The sequence below is a fragment of the Ciconia boyciana genome, chromosome 12 (assembly GCF_034638445.1).
Source record: "Ciconia boyciana chromosome 12, ASM3463844v1, whole genome shotgun sequence".
NCBI lineage: Eukaryota > Metazoa > Chordata > Aves > Ciconiiformes > Ciconiidae > Ciconia > Ciconia boyciana.
This window is the reverse complement of record NC_132945.1, coordinates 23,390,016-23,406,821: the sequence shown is the minus strand read 5'-3', so window position 1 is coordinate 23,406,821 and position 16,806 is coordinate 23,390,016. Positions and strand designations below refer to the sequence as shown.

Here is a 16,806-nt window from a genome sequence, read left to right as displayed (position 1 = left end):
AGGCACTCCCATGCATATCTCAGAAACAGCTTGGTCCTCCCTTCTCCTGAGTCAGGAGTGTTTGAGCCATTTGCTTTGCACCTCAGGTTGAAAGCAAGCTTTCTGGCCTTCTGAAAATGCTCCTCTTGTCCTTTTGTGATTTGCAGGGTGTCCTCATACATATCACATTGAGCATATAGGATTTTTTTCTCATCTGCAGCATTAATACAGTATAGAAACTTGTCTAAGCTGGGAGACATGGAAATCTCTGAGGTCAAAAGCACTCCCATTTGCAGGAGAGTATGAGGAGGGCAAACACAACAGCTTGCTTTGGGGTACCCTGGATTTATTGCTGTGACTTGCTGCTCAGCGCATGGGGCCAGCAGGCTTCTTCGATGGTCCAGAGAGATTCACAACAGCTCACTCCCTTCAAGGGTACACTGGGGTGTTTCCAGATCCAAGGTTTCAGAGAGCAGATGGGCTGGCATTTCTGTTTTACCCCACGTTCCCCCACTCTGATTCATCTCTAGCCCCAAGCTGGGATGCAATAAGCAGTCTGCCAGTCAGGTTTGCAGAAATGCTGGCTTTCAAACAGGCATGTGCTGAAGCAGATCCTCCTAATCCCCGCTGCTTGCACCAGCACCATCCTCAGGCTGGCTGCTCTGCCGAGCCAGATGGCATCTTCACCCTGGGGCACCGCGTTGGCAGAGCCCAAGGAACAGACCGTCTGCAACGAGGCTGACATAGGTTCCTCCTGCAACCCGCCTGCCATCTACCTCGGTTTAGACTTTAGGTCATCTTCTTCTTATCACATCTCTCTGTTGTATGATGCAAGCTTGGGTCTTACTGGATAGAACCTAAATATATCCTCTGTGTATGAAAATCTAAGTGTACATGGAAAGTTTTATAGCCCAGGTTGTTTCCAGCTCACTGTCTAAATGATCCGCATCCTAGAAACACAGCAGGCAAGATGTTTGCTTTTGCAGAGAGTACCCAAGTACCTATATGAGAGTGATATTGTGTGATAAGGCAAAGGCCATGGTAGCTGCTTCAGCAAAAGGTCGAACTGGCTGGGTTACTGGCTTGTACTGAGGGCAGAATTTGGTCTGGAGAATTCACTCGGGGGTGAAGAGTCCTCCAGAGTAATCACAGCGGGTGCAAGGCCAAGAAACATTGAGAGTGCTTAGTGCATCATCGTCCCACTTGCTCAGAGGTGCTCTGCTGCTTTTCAGACGACGCTTCTGCTACGGCCAGGCCATTCCTAACCCCCCTTCCCTCTGAGTACTAAAGACATGGTGAAATATTTCCACACCTGCTCCAGCATCCTTCCCCGCTGGGCCTTGCTCTGACAGTGCTTGCCTCAAAGGCAGTGGCGTTTGTGGTCCTGCGTCATGATTTTAATTTACCAGCTTGAAAGAGGTCATGAAGAAAAGGCTATGTGAGACATCTCTGCTTTGGGGATGAGTAGTTTCAAAGTGGCCATCCAGTTCCTGACTCCAGATGGTGAAATGAGATCAGTGGATACGCATGTTCTTGTTACTGTTAGCAAATATTGCACAGGATGGAAACAGATCTCCGATACAGTATTTCCATCATCCCTGAAGTCAGTGGTGATGATGCCAGTTTCATCACTGCCCGAGAGCATCCTAGAAAATCCTCCTGTAGCGATGACACCGAACCAAAACCTTGATCCTCAGCAACTCCCACATTTTGGGAGGAGTTTGCAGCCTAGTCCTCACCCTGCTACTGATTTCTAACTGCGCTTTGCTGCAGAGACATCTAAGCTTTCATAATGAAAAGCCAATTAAAGCGCACCATTAAGCGCGGCCTTTTTCCTTCCTTGTCCAAACCTATCTGTCATGGAAAGGACACAGCTATAGTGCAAGTTGGCAGATGCTGCTAAAAATGGGAAAGATAAGATGCATAAGTAAATTATTGAAATGCCAGCCTGAAGTCTCTGACATGACCACCACAGCCGGGGTCAGATGTACGTGGCCGCTTGCCCCTTCCGTTCCCAGCGCTGCAAAGCCACTGGAGCTCCTCACCAAGCAGAAGCAGATTAACCACTTCTTACAGAAGCTGGCAGTGGCTGAAGTTTCCAGGCTGCTCATTCAGACACAGCAAGTCCTCAGCAGGGAGAGCAGAGGGCTGTTACAGGCAGAGCCATGAAAGGATCGTCACTTCGATTTAACTTCACGTGTGCATGTGGTCTGTGCCTACCGGCAGACCCGTACGGCTCCTGGAGCAGGGAGGTGAAGGAAGAGAGACAAAGATATGTCTCGGTGATGCCGGTGGGGACTTGCTGCTGATTTATGGGCATCTAGGAGCCTGCGTGGGATCAGTGACTCAGGGGTGACCCTCCGCTATCCTCACTGACACTCGAAAACGCCAGGGTGGGGTTTTAATTAGCACATAGAGAGGGAATGGCAAGAGGAAAGCTGAAAGAAACGCTGCACAGAGGAAGAAGAGAGGAGAACTGCAGATGGGGAAGAGGGAGACAGATCTGGAAGAATGGGGGAGAAACAGAGATGCTGTAAAGGGTGATTTTCCTACTGACTGATGGTGATACAGCCATAAGACCCTGGACATATTAAAAATAATGCAGTGCCCCACAAAAGTCTTGCACTCAGGGCTTCTGCTGCCTTTTTAGGACTAGCTCCACTTTGTTTAAGGATGAAAGATTCCTGCATTTAGTCCTCATTCATGAATCATAACAGTGGCACAGTGGAATTTGAACCTCTGTGTGCTGGACCCTTCTGACGTACATGAAATATGGGATTTTTCCTCTAATAAATATTCCTCCCTCAACACGCTTTTCTCCTTGTTATCTCTAGATAAGAAACTGATTGAGCAGATGTAGCAGCATTGGTTCTCTGTGACAACATCCTTGCAACGTGATGTATCACAAGATCGTCATCAGAGCAGGGCGCATAACTGATTTTTTTTTTTTTTCTTTTTTAGCTGGGAAAAAAATCAGTCAATGGAAAAATTTGTGTCTTATTTTCAGTTTATAGTCCTCTCAGCCCTTAAAAATACATATTTAAATACATTTCAAAGAGTTTTGGAGCAGCACAATGGAGCTTTTAGCAATGCTCATGGTGACTGGAGAGCGGGCAGGACCCCACAGTCTGCAGATGAGGAGGTTGAGGCACCGCGAGGTGAAATGAATTGTGTCCAAGCTCAGAAAACATGAAGAGCTGGAAATAGCAGCCAGGAAGCTATGCCAGCGCCTTCCTTGCAATCACCAGACCACATTCTGTGTAATAACAGAGTGGACACAAATAAACACACATTAAGCCCATTCCTTCCTTCTCTCGGGATATGGATGAATCACGTTCTACTGTTGCGGTTGATAAAAGTCTTCAGAAGCCAGAGAGGGACCCAAATTCTTGTTTTGTTCTTTTTTGGAAGAACTTGTAAAGGATGGTTTATAAAATCTCTTGGCAACTTCTTCTGAGTTTCCAGACCCCCTCATCGCTTCTACGGTGCCAAGCATCTTTCCTTTCTCTGGAGATCACGCTTCAAGTTGCCTCAAGACATGTCAGCAGCGGCCTGGATGCTTTCCATTTCAGCTCATAGAAATATTTGCACCAATTTGAGTCTCCGTAATGTGGAGGATGAAGCACTAAAGGAGCACCGTGCATTTTCACTTAGACGGGAAGGTCTGTTGAAGGCAGCAGTGTTACGTCGCACAAGACAAGCGCAGGGGTTGGCATGAGAATTGCAGAGGGCTGAACTGCTGCTCATATGATGGTGGACAGGAATTTGCAGGCAGAATGGGTCTAATCCATCTGAACACCAACAGGAGAGGAAAGTGCCATCTAATATTCATCGCTCCTGTCCAAAGGGAGGCCGGAGGAGAGCGACTGAACTTGCTCTTCCAGGACGTAATGGCATAGACACGGGGTAAATACACACCTCGATGTATTTGCTGCATGCCTGGAGCCCTGCGTTGAGCGGCTGCGGCAAATGACGTTTTCCCCAGCTTCCCAAGACCTCAGCACCAGCATCCTCACTGCAGTCCTCCTCTCACCATGCCTGGCCTGGGCTCCCACCCCGACTCTCTCAGCATGATGGTGCACAGCCTCCAGGATAACTCCGCTGACCCCAAAATAAGGTCCCCGTCCCTCCAGCCTCACAGCTCCCACTCCGGGCAGGGATGCCACCTTGCCAAGGGCACTGGGCAGAGCATTTTCTGTGGGTAGCCTCCAACTAATTCCCCTGGGACAGCCTTGCTTTTGTATCCTTCCAAATGCATTATCAAATTCAGGTTATTTTTAGGCTTGTTTCCTAAGGAAACAAGATTAATATGATGACAGCGCAGGCACGCATGCGTGCATGCTGTCTGTGAGACAGTGTGCCTCTGCGTCTGCACTCCCCCATATATTTTGAATTCTTCGGGCAATTTCAACTCAGTTTGATGGAGCACTATAAGGTCTCAAAGAGATCACTTTCTGACAGAGTTGGGGAAAATAGTGGACTGGACAGAGGAGAAACTTAATGTAAGTACTTCCAGCAAATAAAGGCTAATATACTCACTAGACCAACCCCCTCCAGCTTTCCCTTCCCGCACGTTCAGAGCCTTTGTCCTTGTTGCACCGGTGCTGGGAGGGAAACACAAGCCACGAGGCTCCTTCAGACGAAACCCACAGCCCCCAGTCCTTGTGGCTTGGGGGACGTTGAGTAGGCAACCCCTCCCACTAGGCACATCAGGGTGTTTTATGGAGTTAAAGCCCACAGTGGAGGTTTTAATGCAAAGCACAACTGCCTGCACACAGGCTGCCTGTTATTTGCATCCGGCTGCTCACATTTTCTCATGTCCAAAAGCCTTTTTAACAGGGCTCCTTATTCCACATCTGCCCGCGCTGGCATCAGATAAGGTTTTGTAAGACTGCCACCAGGATTTTGGGTGGGGAGAAGCACAGAAATTGGCACAGAGAGTTTTTTCTGTCTTTTGCTTCTCTGCAAGTCCCTAGTGGGCCAGGATGGGTGAGAGGGAGGATGGTCTGAAGTGCTGAACTGTTAGCTTTGCCTATGGTTGGGGTCACGGCATCTTCCGGAGGTAGAGAGTTGTAGCCCAAGAGAGCTGAAAATTCACTGGGAATTTTTCAATGAACTTGCAGTCACATTGGATCTGGCCTCCAGAAGAGTGAGACAGAAGTACACTGGATTTCACCCTGACCCAACCCTACCAATCAAACAGGCTCACGGTGACTAAATTTGCCCACAGGCCATTTTCAAAGAAGATGCTTCAACTACGTGTTGAGCAAAGCAATCTCCATCCATCCGTCCATCCATCCATCCATCCGTCCATCCACCCACCCATCCCAGCCAGAATTTGGTTAGGCCCAATACCCAGCTGTAATCATTTTACACAACAGTCTGGTGAGGAGGAATTTGGCTCTCCAAGTTTTCAACGTCTTTTTCTCTTAAGTTATAGCATTTGCAGGTGAAACAAAATTTTGAGGTAAAAAAAAAGTTACTATGTTAAAAACATTCCCTATTTCCCCTTCCTTTTTTTTTTTTTTTTCTATGTTTTAGTTTGGGGCAATTTTTTGCTGTTCATTTCTATAATCTCAGAATACTTTATCCCATTTTTAACTTTGCCCAATCTATAAATATATTCCACAAAATATGCACATGGGAAAGTTCCTGTTTTAATGTGTGAAAAGTTAGCCTTCGCAGCCCTGATCCACATCGCTAATAATCACAAACCCTGAATTCACAGGATGCTGCTGAATTCAAGACACCTCCACTAATGTGGGATTTGTCAGGGACCGCTCTCACCTGCTTACCTGCAAACAGAGCTGCTGGCGCAGAGCCCTGCAATTTATAGAAAAATAAGCAAACAGCCCTGACGGGACATATGCAAAAGCTGATCCGTGAGCTCATTTTAATGCCGAGGCTGTTCCCTCCACCGGCTGCTCTTTGCATAGCCATGCCGTGTTTGCTTTTCTGTGTCCGGGCATTCTTCAGGTAGCCTTTGACTCGCTGTAGCAAGACTGATACCTACCGATTTATTCTTTAAAAATACTGACAGAGCCAGGGAACAGCATCCCAGCTTGTTTATTCAGAGAGACATCCCATCTCTAACTGTACTTTTGGTGACCGTATCACACCTCTGTGCAATGATACTGCTGGGATACACGAAAACAGCAATGAGAAACCCAAACAGAAAAATTCCTTGGACCTGTGTTCCCAGACTCAGTGCGGGACTTTAGGTGGAGTAGAAAAGGTGAACTTTAGGTGAACTTAGGTGAACTTTAGGTGGAGTAGAAATTTTATCTTCTGCCCTTACAAAATTTGACAGGTACAAGTAAATAAACTCACAGATAAACTCAGGTCAGCTGCGCTGTCACAGAAAGTGGGATTTTAGGCTGCCTTCATCAGGCTTTTAGGAAATGGGCAAATATTGAGATGTTATTTGGAGTCATTGTATTTTCCTGTCTTTACAGAAAACTGGCCTTTTTAAACAGACAAAAAAGAGATGGATTCTCTCTTCTCATGCCTGGCTTTACCGGCACTAACAAACAGGCTATCACAACCGGCTAAGCTCTTTACGATCCCACTGGGTGTTATTCGTACCTTGGGAAAGGGGACTTCAGTCCCTACAGCTCAAGAATATAAAATTATCCCAGCAACAGCAATATGGACCAAACAAGCGGAATTTTTCAACAGACCCTGAGCAAGTTGTCTGGGGCAGAAAAATGACCTTGTTTGCATCCCTAACCCCCTGTCTCTGCACAGCCTTGGCCAGCTGTGAGGCTCTGTGGCTACACATTGCCACGTGGACCTCGAGGTGTCCCGGAGCCAGCCCTGACAGAGGTGCTAATATCGGTGAAGACAGAGCAGAAAGGACTCCAACAAGCAGTGGCCCTTTGGAGAAGGATCTGCGGTCCTTGAGCATCCTGCTCTGTGTCATTACCGCCCCGGGTACCTGAGCCGGCCAAATGAGAGATGGTACGTGCTCGGTGGAGCTGCGCTCTCCCCTTCGAGCACCATGGAGATGCACCTCCCCATGGCAATGGAGACGTGGGATTTGGGGCACGAGCTGGGACAGCAGGAGGATGGCTACAGCCAGGCCAGGCTAGAAGGATGAGGGATGCCCTGGCAACCCCCTGGTTTGAGGGACCGCTTCCACTTCTCACCCGGGGTCTTGCATCTGCCCATGCTTCCCTGAGCACGCCGAGCCCCTCGGGTCTGAGGTTTGTGCTGGGCCCCACAGCTGGCCAGCCAGCTGAAACGGTGCCAGGCCCTGGGTGATGCACCCCGCTGGGCCAGTTTGGCCGGTGCTGGGGCTGCCGGCCGGCCACGCTCCCCTGCCAAACACCCGCTCCTGCCTGCGGCCGGGGCAAAGAGGGCCAGGCCCTGCTCCCACCGCCGCACCGCCAGCGTGCGAAGCGCTTTGTGCGCCGCAGCGCAGCATCTTAAGGGCTACCATCCCCTTCCCATGCCCAGCCTGGGGCTGGGGGTGCAGGGCAGGCAGCCCCCCCCGGACCCCCCCCCCCCGGACCCTGCCGTGGGCTGTAATGCGGGGTAACGGCATTAGAGCCAAATCCTGCTTCGCCGGGGGACGGAAAGGGGCCCCCCCGGCGTCCCCTGGCCTCGCCTGGCCCCGGCACGGAGCTCCCCGATGGGGAGCGGGTGCAGGGATGGGGGGGACCGGGTCGGCAGCGGGGGAGGCGGGGAGGGAGGGCGGGGGCGAGGCGGGCCCGGGGCCGGCGGGGGATGGCGCTCACCGCCTTCCCCGCCATAAAACGGCAGGGCCAGGGCCGGGCGGGCAGAGCGGAGCGGCGGCACGGACCGGCAGGGACCGGCACGGCAGGGACCGGCACGGCAGGGACCGGCACGGAGCGGCCGGGCCGCCCTGCGGAGGTAACGGGGGCGGCGGGGTCCCAGCCCCGCTGGGATGGGGCAGGCTGCGGGGGACGAGGGCCCCCTGGCCGGTGCGGTGCTGGGGACGGCTCCGGCCCCTGGAGCCGAGGTGTCCCCGTCGGTGTCCCCGTCCGTGTCCCGCTGGCTTTTTGCCGGGTCCGGGGAGGGGTTGCAGTCTGCCCGCAGACGCGCTCCGTGCCCGAGGCAGGCAGGCGGGGGGTCGGCTTTCCCTGCGGGTCCCCCTCGCCCCGGCAAACTCCTAGCCCTGCTGTGGGCAGCCCAGCTGTAGCCCTCAGCCCCCGCCACCCGTGGCAAAGGGATCTGGCTCTCGCCGGGTGAGCCCCGGGCACAGGCAGGCTCCTGCCTGGTCTTCGGTACCAGGGGAACCGCGGCGTGGGCATGTCACCAGAGAAAGGGACTAAAAGACCGGAGAAAGGGACTAAAAGCCGCTGCGGGAGAGGATGTGGGAAGCTGGAAGCCAGGTGGACCGTGCTGATCCTCTTTCCGATCTTTGCGGTCTCTTCCTTGGCTGAAGCTCGCCCGAGTCGCTCCTCGTTCCACGCCAATTCTCCCTGAACATCCCTACAAGCTGGGAGGAGGCGCGTGGCCATGAAATGCAGGCTCAGCTCTCCCCACCACCCAAAAGTGCCCACAGAGTTTTGTCTTTCCCTTTAGTTTCTCTGAAATTTGCGTTAGGATCTTTTTGTGCTGCTGATCCTTTAGTGTTGTTTCTTGGCTGCGGGACCAGTCCCGGGGGGGGACTGCCAACTTCAAAGCGGTCCCAGGGCTGCGCTAACATCGCACAGGGGAGCGGGCAGAGCTTCAGGCCAACCCTGCCAGGCAGTTAGGGACGGCGCAGGGAAACCCCTTCTCTCCGTGGTCTCCCAAATCCCTGCACAGAGCGTGGCTTGGCCAGACTGGATCCGGAGTCCGTCTGCTGAGCCAGGTTTATGTAAGCGCTGATTTGCAGTGTCAGGAGATGCCTAAGAATCAGCTTGCCTTTGGAAAATGTACAAAAACATGGCATCTGGCCCGAGGCTGTACCAGTAGCCCAGTATTTGTCGTGGTCCCAGACCCTTGGAGAGATTCTGCCCTCTCTCACCTGCTCTCAGCTTGGCCTCGAGTCTCTATCAAGTACTTTCCAGGAGCAAGGACGGAGCAGGAGTGCCAAAGGGCACTGTCACTCTGTCCTTTATAGTGGTATCCAGCGCTGCTTTTCTGGCAGACCTGTGGGTGCTCCTTGCGTGGGACCATAAACTCCCCTCCGGCTCACCGGCGCGGCAGGAGACACCGTGCCGTAATGCGGTCCTCCCTTGGCACGCCCGGCGGCTCCTCCTGACAGGCAGGATGCTGGGCCAGGCGGGTCGCCGGTCAGACCCAGGGTGTGACAGTCCTGGCTTTCCTGTTGTTAACATCAGTACAGCGACACCGCGCCTTCCTTTGCAGAGGTGCTGAGCCCCAAGCCGCGGGAGCTGACTGTCGGGAGGGCTGCAGGTGGAGACGGCATGTTCAGACCGTGGGCAATGCTCTTCCCTTCTTGGGGCACGGAAGGGAAGGTGGTGTTAGCTAATGCTGCTTATTCCAAGAACCAGGGATTAGGGAAGAGAGCTGACTTCTAGGCTCCTGGAGAGATAGGGACCTGATCCTGCACTGCTTGCTGACCCCAAAGCAAGTGCGATCTGGCTTGGGGTCAGTGGGACGATGAGCTGCGTTTGCTGGCAGGCTTAGCATTGGCACGCTGCTGCTTTTTGTTGCAGGTGGGAAGGCAGCGGTAGCTCACTATGGCCCTGGCAGACAACACGGGCTGTGCCAAACCCAGCGAGGACTTCCCTTTCCCTGAGATCATTGAACTCAATGTGGGTGGACAAGTCTACATCACCCGCCACCCCACCCTGGTCAGCGTACCTGGCTCGCTCCTCTGGGAGATGTTCACCCAGAAGAACGTCCGCTCCCTGGCCCGCGACAGCAAGGGACGGTTCTTTGTGGATCGGGATGGCTTCCTCTTCCGCTACATCTTGGATTACATGAGGGACCAGCAGCTGGTGCTGCCCGATCACTTCCCGGAGAGGAGTCGCCTGCAGCGAGAGGCCGAGTACTTCATGCTGCCGGAGCTTGTGAAGATGCTGGCCCCCAAGCTCAGCAAGCAGAACTCGCTGGGAGACGACCCATGCCAAAGCGACCCAGAGGAGCTCTCTCCCAATGCGGACGCCACCCGCAACCTGACCTCTGCCAGTGCCACTCTCCCCAGCGCCGTGGCTGGTGGCCCCGGGGGTGCCGTCACCGCCAGCGTGGGTGCTGCCAGCACCGACGTCCGCAGGGCAGGTTTCATCACCATCGGCTACCGGGGCTCCTACACTCTGGGCAGGGACAGCCAGACGGATGCCAAGTTCCGCAGGGTGGCACGGATCATGGTCTGCGGCAAGACATCGCTGGCCAAGGAGGTCTTTGGGGATACCTTGAACGAGAGCAGGGACCCAGACAGGCCCCCGGAGAGGTACACCTCCAGGTACTACCTCAAATTCACCTTCCTGGAGCAAGCCTTTGATAAACTGGCTGATGCTGGCTTCCACATGGTGGCTTGCAACTCCACAGGCACCTGTGCCTTCGCCCATGACCAGACAGATGACAGGATCTGGACCTCTTACACCGAATATGTTTTCTATCGTGAGTGACACCAAAAAAAAAATCCCCACAAACCAAACACCAACTCTCCCTTTCCTCTCCTGTGCTGGCTGTTGCCTAGAAGGTAGACATCCGACCCCCGAATCCCAGCATCCCTCCTTTGCCTCCTTTTGCGTTTGTTCTTGGGTTTTTTTTCCCCCTCCTTCCTCCACGTTGAACCTGTTCAGCTCTTCCTTGTAGCAGCTGCTGACCACCAACCTTCTTCCCTCTCTCCGACTTCTGCAGTAGCCGCCTGTAGCTCCCAACCCTCCCTGGATGTGTGGACTTGGACACTGTCGTGTACGTGTTTTGGGTGGGAGGGGGGGATACACCGGACTGTGCTCTGGGCTGGGATTCCCGCAGCTGGATGAGCTTGTCCCTGTTGGACACTGAACTCGGCTCTCGTGCCCTGTCCGCCGTGCAGCTCCCCGGGAACATGCTGCATACACTGTATTTGATCTGCCAAGGGGTTTGAGTGAGAAAACGTCGTTTTAAGGACATGGAGAAAGATGGGAAGCGGAGAGGAGGGTGGGCGGGTGGGGGGGTGGAAAGATGAAGCCTCGCAGCATGGATATATTGCCATTAGCCCATGTAAGCAGCTTAGCGTTTAGACTGCCAGTGCTTGGGAAGGTTGGATAAAGACGCACCCTGTGTTTGCAGTTCTGATTCGAAGCATCGCTGCTGCTCTGGGATGCCTTGGGGTTTTTTTGGGGGGGTGGGAGGGGGCGGATAGACAGATGCTCTGTTCATGCATACATGGGGGGGGAGCGGGGAAGGCTTTACACGCTGTAGGGTGTAAATTGCTTATACATCTCTCAAACTAGCTGGAGGTCTGTCAGAAAAAAGTACCTTCATCTTTCCTTCGGAGTGCGATAGCGACGTGGGCTTCAGAGGGATGGGGTGGGGTTGCTCTGGTGAGCGGCAGGCGGGCTCAGCCGCAGCCATGACTTCACAGATTAAAGGGAATCTTTGCCCAACATGAAAATCTTTGCCGTTTTGGCAATCTTTTGCGAAGGTCTCTCCAATCACAGCTCTCCAAGGCCTGCTTTTGGGCCTGGGGCTGGCTGCTGCTGCTTTACTACGCCTGGGCAATGTGTAATAAAGGAACAAAAATGACTCGCCTCCGTCTTCGTGTGCCGAGGTGCAAAGGAGGTAGTGCTGGTTGCGTGCTATGTGCACCCAGAGGTGTTGCTCGAGCAGGCCAACAGCGCTGGCACATCGGCAGGGAGCAATGTGCTTTAGTATATGGATTGAAATAAAGAGGAGAAGAAAGCACGACAAAATTACTGGAGCCCTCTTGCCCTCCTCTGACCCCCCTCCTCCTCTTTGAACCCTCGCTCCCACCCCAGCTGGGCCAAATTGCAATGCAGCACATCCCTGCAGGGATGCCGATGCAAGCAGTCGGGTCCAGAATTACCCCCCTGTCTGCAGACCAGCCCTGGATGATGCATTCATCCCCGCCACCCGAGCAGGGCTTTGCAAGCTCTGGCACGAGGGGTCAGCCTGCAGATCTCGGTGCCAACGCCTGCAGGAGCAGTGGCAGGTGGCCCTGATGTCCCCAGCCGCTGCCTGCTCCCTCTCTGTTGCTCTGCCAGGTCTCGGCTCCCTTACACCCACCATCCGTCCCTGGTCCTCCACCTCTGGCTGCTTCTGAAGCTCTTGGTGCAGGGACCTGAAGGATCACCCCGCCGGCTGGATGCCAGCCAAAGGGGCATTTCTGCTTGGGGTTCACTTGGGAGGAAGTTTTGCAGCTGGTTTCCGAAGAGGTGGGAGGGCTGCAGCCTTCTGGCACGCAGGGCGAGCAAAAACTTTACAGCGAGGCAGTCCCTCTCTCCTGAAGAAGGGGAAGGCAGTAACGGTATGTTTATAAGGCCCCTCATTGCAACAGCATTTTGAAGAGGAAATGACAACCGGCTTTAAAAAAAGAAAAGAAAAAGGAACTTGAACTCTGTGTGTGGAGAGAGAGAGGCTGAAGGACAGAATTAAAACCTTTTAAATAAAGGGGGAAGGGACGTGCACTCCCTGTTTGCTTGTATTTTTTTTTAACTAAAGATTTTTCTGGTCATTATTAATTAGGACTGATCGAAAAAGAAATTGCAGCCTTGTGAGAAATGCTGGTGTTTTGAAGTTTGCTTTTCCCCTCTGGAACTGGACTGAAAAATTGATCTCACAGGAGGAAGCATTTTTCCTGAGGGAGAGACCATAATGGCAAAGTCAACATTTAGGTGGTTTTGATCTGCCAGGTTATGTGATCTGGGCTGTTAAACCTAATACCCCGAGTGAAATACGATCAGAGCAGAAGAATTTACTTCTGAATCATTTTAGAATCTGTCAGTTTTCATGAAAACCGATACTTTGTGAAAAAATACTTTTGTTGAGATCTATCTCGACAAAAATACAACAAATTTGGGATTGTTTCTTTCCTTTGCATATATCTAGTAACAGAAAGAGTGTCCTTTGGCTGCTGCCCGTGGCTGGGAGGAGAACCTGGTTAATTCGATCCTTGGGAGAGACCATTTGGAGAGAAATGGTGGCATGAAAAAACACCTATTTGAGGTTCTCATCCTCTGAACAATCATGGCAAGTCACTCGAGCTGGGCAAAAAAAAGCAAGGGATGGCTGAAATGAGTTGGGAAGCTCTCTCTGTCTCCAGGGCTTCAAGGAGACAGTGCAGAAGGTGCTTTTTTTTGCTGGTTTTCCTGGGAACGTGCCTACATTTCTGTGTGTTTCCAGATCTCGAGCTGCCTGCTGGACCACGGTGGTCTGTCTCTGGGTTGGGCTTGTTCAAAGCACCTAGACCTACTTAGCTGTCCTTGAGCTTGTGTTCTGTCCTCAGCATCTCCCACCATCCAGGATGTCCGTAGGGACTCAAGGGAAAAATCACGTCTGGTTCAGTTTCCTTCCCTCCAGCCAGCCCTGTTGGACTCTGAGGTGATTTTCTCTTCCCAAGAAAGTGGTATGACCCTGCTCTTCAGGCACTGATTTTTGCCAGTGCACAACGGGATTAAGGCAGCCCCCCCAAGCTAGCACCGAAGCATAGCACCAGATCCTGTTAGAGGCACTGGCAGCAGCAGCCTGCTCCTATCTAGGAGCTGTAAGTGAAGACCCTCCACGTACACAGCAGGTCCAGGGCTTTGCAGAGGAGCCGGCTACCTCCAGCTCGGCCGTGGGTGGCTTTGCTCCGGCGTAGGAGGGCTGGCACCTCCGAGGAAGGGCACGTGGGCTGTGCGTGGGCAGGCAGACTGCAGTGCACACCCGTGGGGAGCCAGAATGGGTTGCATGTGCATTGGGGCATTAGTCACGTTGTCTGCAAAAGCCCAGGGCCAGGAGGGATCCCGGTGATTACTTTAAGCTGACCTGCACTGAGCAGTCATCAGCTTTTCTGAAGGGAGTCCTGCTGTGAATGAGAGGTGGGGACTGTGTCTAAACTAGAGCTGCTCCATCTCCAGATGCCAGACCACCTACCACCTTGGCCTTGAGGATGGTTTTTAGGATAGCATAAGAAGCCCACAACCTCCCAAGGGGGTCTCCGTGTGGCAGCAGGTCCCTTGTGGAAGAGCCTGGACCACGGTGGGGGAGAGTGTCCTTTGGGAAGGCGTCTGGTCTCACTGCAAAGCTCAGCAGCTGCTGAGCTCACCAGAAACCAAGGAATGTTTTCATAAAGGGCTTTTAAGCTTTCAAAGCTTGTTTTCCCTCTGAGGGATAATGTAACTCACCCTTTCATTTAGAGATCCCCAGAAAATCGTCCATCCCAAAATAATATCCCTTGTTCAAATGAGGCAGAACATGAAATCGGGCTGGGTCTGCGTTCCCAGGCGAACACCCTGCCCACAAATTGCTGGTTACTCGCTCGACGTCTCATTCTGCACAAAAACTGCAGGAACTGAGCTTTCCCCATAAGGAAAAGCCAAATCCCATCTGTCTCCATCAGACGCTTCTGCCACCCCGAGAGAACATCTGAAAACATTTTATCTCCTAGGTTTGTCTTCAGCCCCTCTGTAAGGGGATCCCCTTTGGTGGCAGAAAAGTCCTGCCCTGCCCAGAAGCTGAGCTCTCCCCATCCTGCCAGCAGCCAGGAGGCAATAAGGATGGAGCAGATCAATACTGGGGGACTGGGAAGAGGACAAGCAGGGTCTTGTGGGGTCCAGGGGGTTAGAGAGGCTAGAGGGGAGACACAGAAAACCCTGTCTCCATCCTAGAAATCCCGTCCTGCCATGGGAAACCTGAGAAGCCCAGGCTGCTCAGCCCACCAGAAAGATCAAGGCTGACTAGATTGCAGTGTTGAAGTAGCAAAGGACTTACTGAACAAGAAGCATAGAAAGGGTAGAAGCAGCAGTAGCTGGAAGCTGTAACCAACCTCTTCTAATCTGAAAAATAAAACCCAAAAAACTACCTTTAACAGCATGGGTATTCGCCACCGAGAAAAACTGTTGCAGAGATGGGGGTTCTCCAATTCTTGGTGCAGAAACTGCAGCCTGGATGCTTTCTGTAGGAAGGGGTTTAACAAAAGGAAGCTTTTAGGCTCAGTTTAGCAGCTGACACCAGTTGGCTGCGATGTGCAGGAGGTGAGACAGTATGCAGAGCATTGCTCTGCGCTGGCCAGCCACGGAGAGACCTCCGGGCCTCCTTCCTGGGGCCGCAGGAGAAGCAGGAGAGGAAATGCAGCTGAGCAGTCAATGTTTGCATTTGCTGGAAGTCGTGAGAGCCAGAAGACGCTTTGGGTTGGGTAAGCTGTTCTGGCAGCTAGCAGAGAGCTGCAGGAGCACTTTGCCAAATGAAGCTTGTTCAACCTGTGCTGACAGCTTGTTCTGAGCTAAAGCAGGTTAGACTTTGTGACTTTGTGACGTGCAGATGGTTTTCTTAAAAGGCTTTTGCAGTTAAAAAAGTTTTGCTTAGTTCTTGGTGGTGGATGGCTGGGAATTATCACCTCCCTCCCTGGGAGAGCTGTCCAGTATCTGACTGAAATATGTTCTTGCAAATAGACTAAACCAGATTTCATCTAAATCACATTTGAGTCCACAGTACAACCCCTGCATCCCCGATGTCTGTTCCCTCTCCCTCCTTACCCTTCTCCAGGCTAGATATGCTGTGATGCAGCATCTGCTTTGCCAACAGCATCCTTAAAGAGACCCTAAAGGGCACATTAGCCCCCAACACCCCAGGGCAGCAGGACAAATCTGCCATCAGAAATAAATTTTATTCCTGTTCACAGACTACTCTAGAGCACAGAAAACTTAACTCAGCCCCATGGTTTGCTAGACTCAGCCCGAAATTGGATGATGTGGTTCAGCAGGAGGCAGAGGAGCATGCAGCAATTACAGAGGATAAACACAGCTCTTTACTGCATACTGTCAAGTGCCATCCTCTCTTGCAATTCTAATCAGGGACACAAAAAGCCTCTCCTGCCAGCAGCGTGAAGAAGAGCATTTGTATGGAAAGCACAAATCACCTGGCTGGTGTTACCAGAGGAGCTGTACAAGTTCCTTGCTGGATTAATTTAGGAGCTCTGGCAAAGGCTGATCGGGGCTAGCAGGCAGGGATGATGGCTGGAGTGAGTGAGACGGAGCCTGGCCTCGTCGTGGTCCTCTCCCATCATCGTTTAGAGGACCTCTGTGGGAAGGCAGGGAAGAGGAGCACGTTGCACCCTCTTTCTCTAGACCTGAGGTCCTTGGCATGTTCTCCCCAGCTGCTGCCACAGCTGAGTCCAGGCCACCCATGCCCGATGGGAGGAACCATATCAAAGCCACCCAGGGCAGAGGACAGAGACTGGCGCAGCCTGCCCAGGCCACAGCTCAGCTCAATCCCCTGCCCAGGGCCTTTTGGAGAGCTTGATGGTGGACACCTCGGTGCCCACCCCAGGGGCCATGGCTGGGAAGAACAGCCCCCTCCCTCCACAAGCATGCAGAAGGGTGCTGTAGGTTTTGGGGCCATTTCACAAATGGAAGCCAAGTTTCAGATGTGACTTGTTATACACATCCTCTGTTTCCCAGCCTTCAGTGAGCCCAGTTTGCAGGCTGCTCAGCCCTCTCTAAAAGTGCAGGTCCCTTCAACGTTGAGGAAGCTGCCCCCAATGCCCAGATGGTTTTAGCTCAATGTCTTAAGGAGAAAGGTTTGTGTAACCTCACACAGCATGTTCCTTCCCTTTTCTCTAAAGGACCTGAATCTGTGGGCTTAGTTTCATTCCAACCTGGCAGTGTTTCAACTATTAGGAGACTGCCAGTCTCATGAAAATATGTTTTGGGGTATAGCAGACCTCCTCAAATCCCCCTCGCCCTGCTCAGAGCATGAGCT

At 52.6% G+C, this 16,806-nt stretch overlaps 1 protein-coding gene across 2 annotated transcripts; it reads left to right on the top strand.

Annotated features, from left to right (window-relative positions):
* Positions 1 to 7,768: 7,768 nt before the first annotated feature.
* Positions 7,769 to 11,014, top strand: LOC140658454 (BTB/POZ domain-containing protein KCTD12-like). 2 transcript variants are annotated; one of them, XM_072876903.1, is made up of 3 exons: positions 7,769 to 7,854; positions 9,612 to 10,360; positions 10,447 to 11,014. In XM_072876903.1, exons 2-3 carry the CDS (start codon positions 9,636 to 9,638, stop codon positions 10,466 to 10,468), a joined length of 747 nt encoding a protein of 248 aa, XP_072733004.1. In that variant the 5' UTR covers positions 7,769 to 7,854; positions 9,612 to 9,635; the 3' UTR covers positions 10,469 to 11,014. The 2 variants fall into 2 exon arrangements, with proteins under 2 accessions (XP_072733004.1, XP_072733003.1); XM_072876902.1 differs by having other exon boundaries at positions 9,612 to 11,014.
* The last annotated feature ends 5,792 nt before the right edge of the window (positions 11,015 to 16,806 follow it).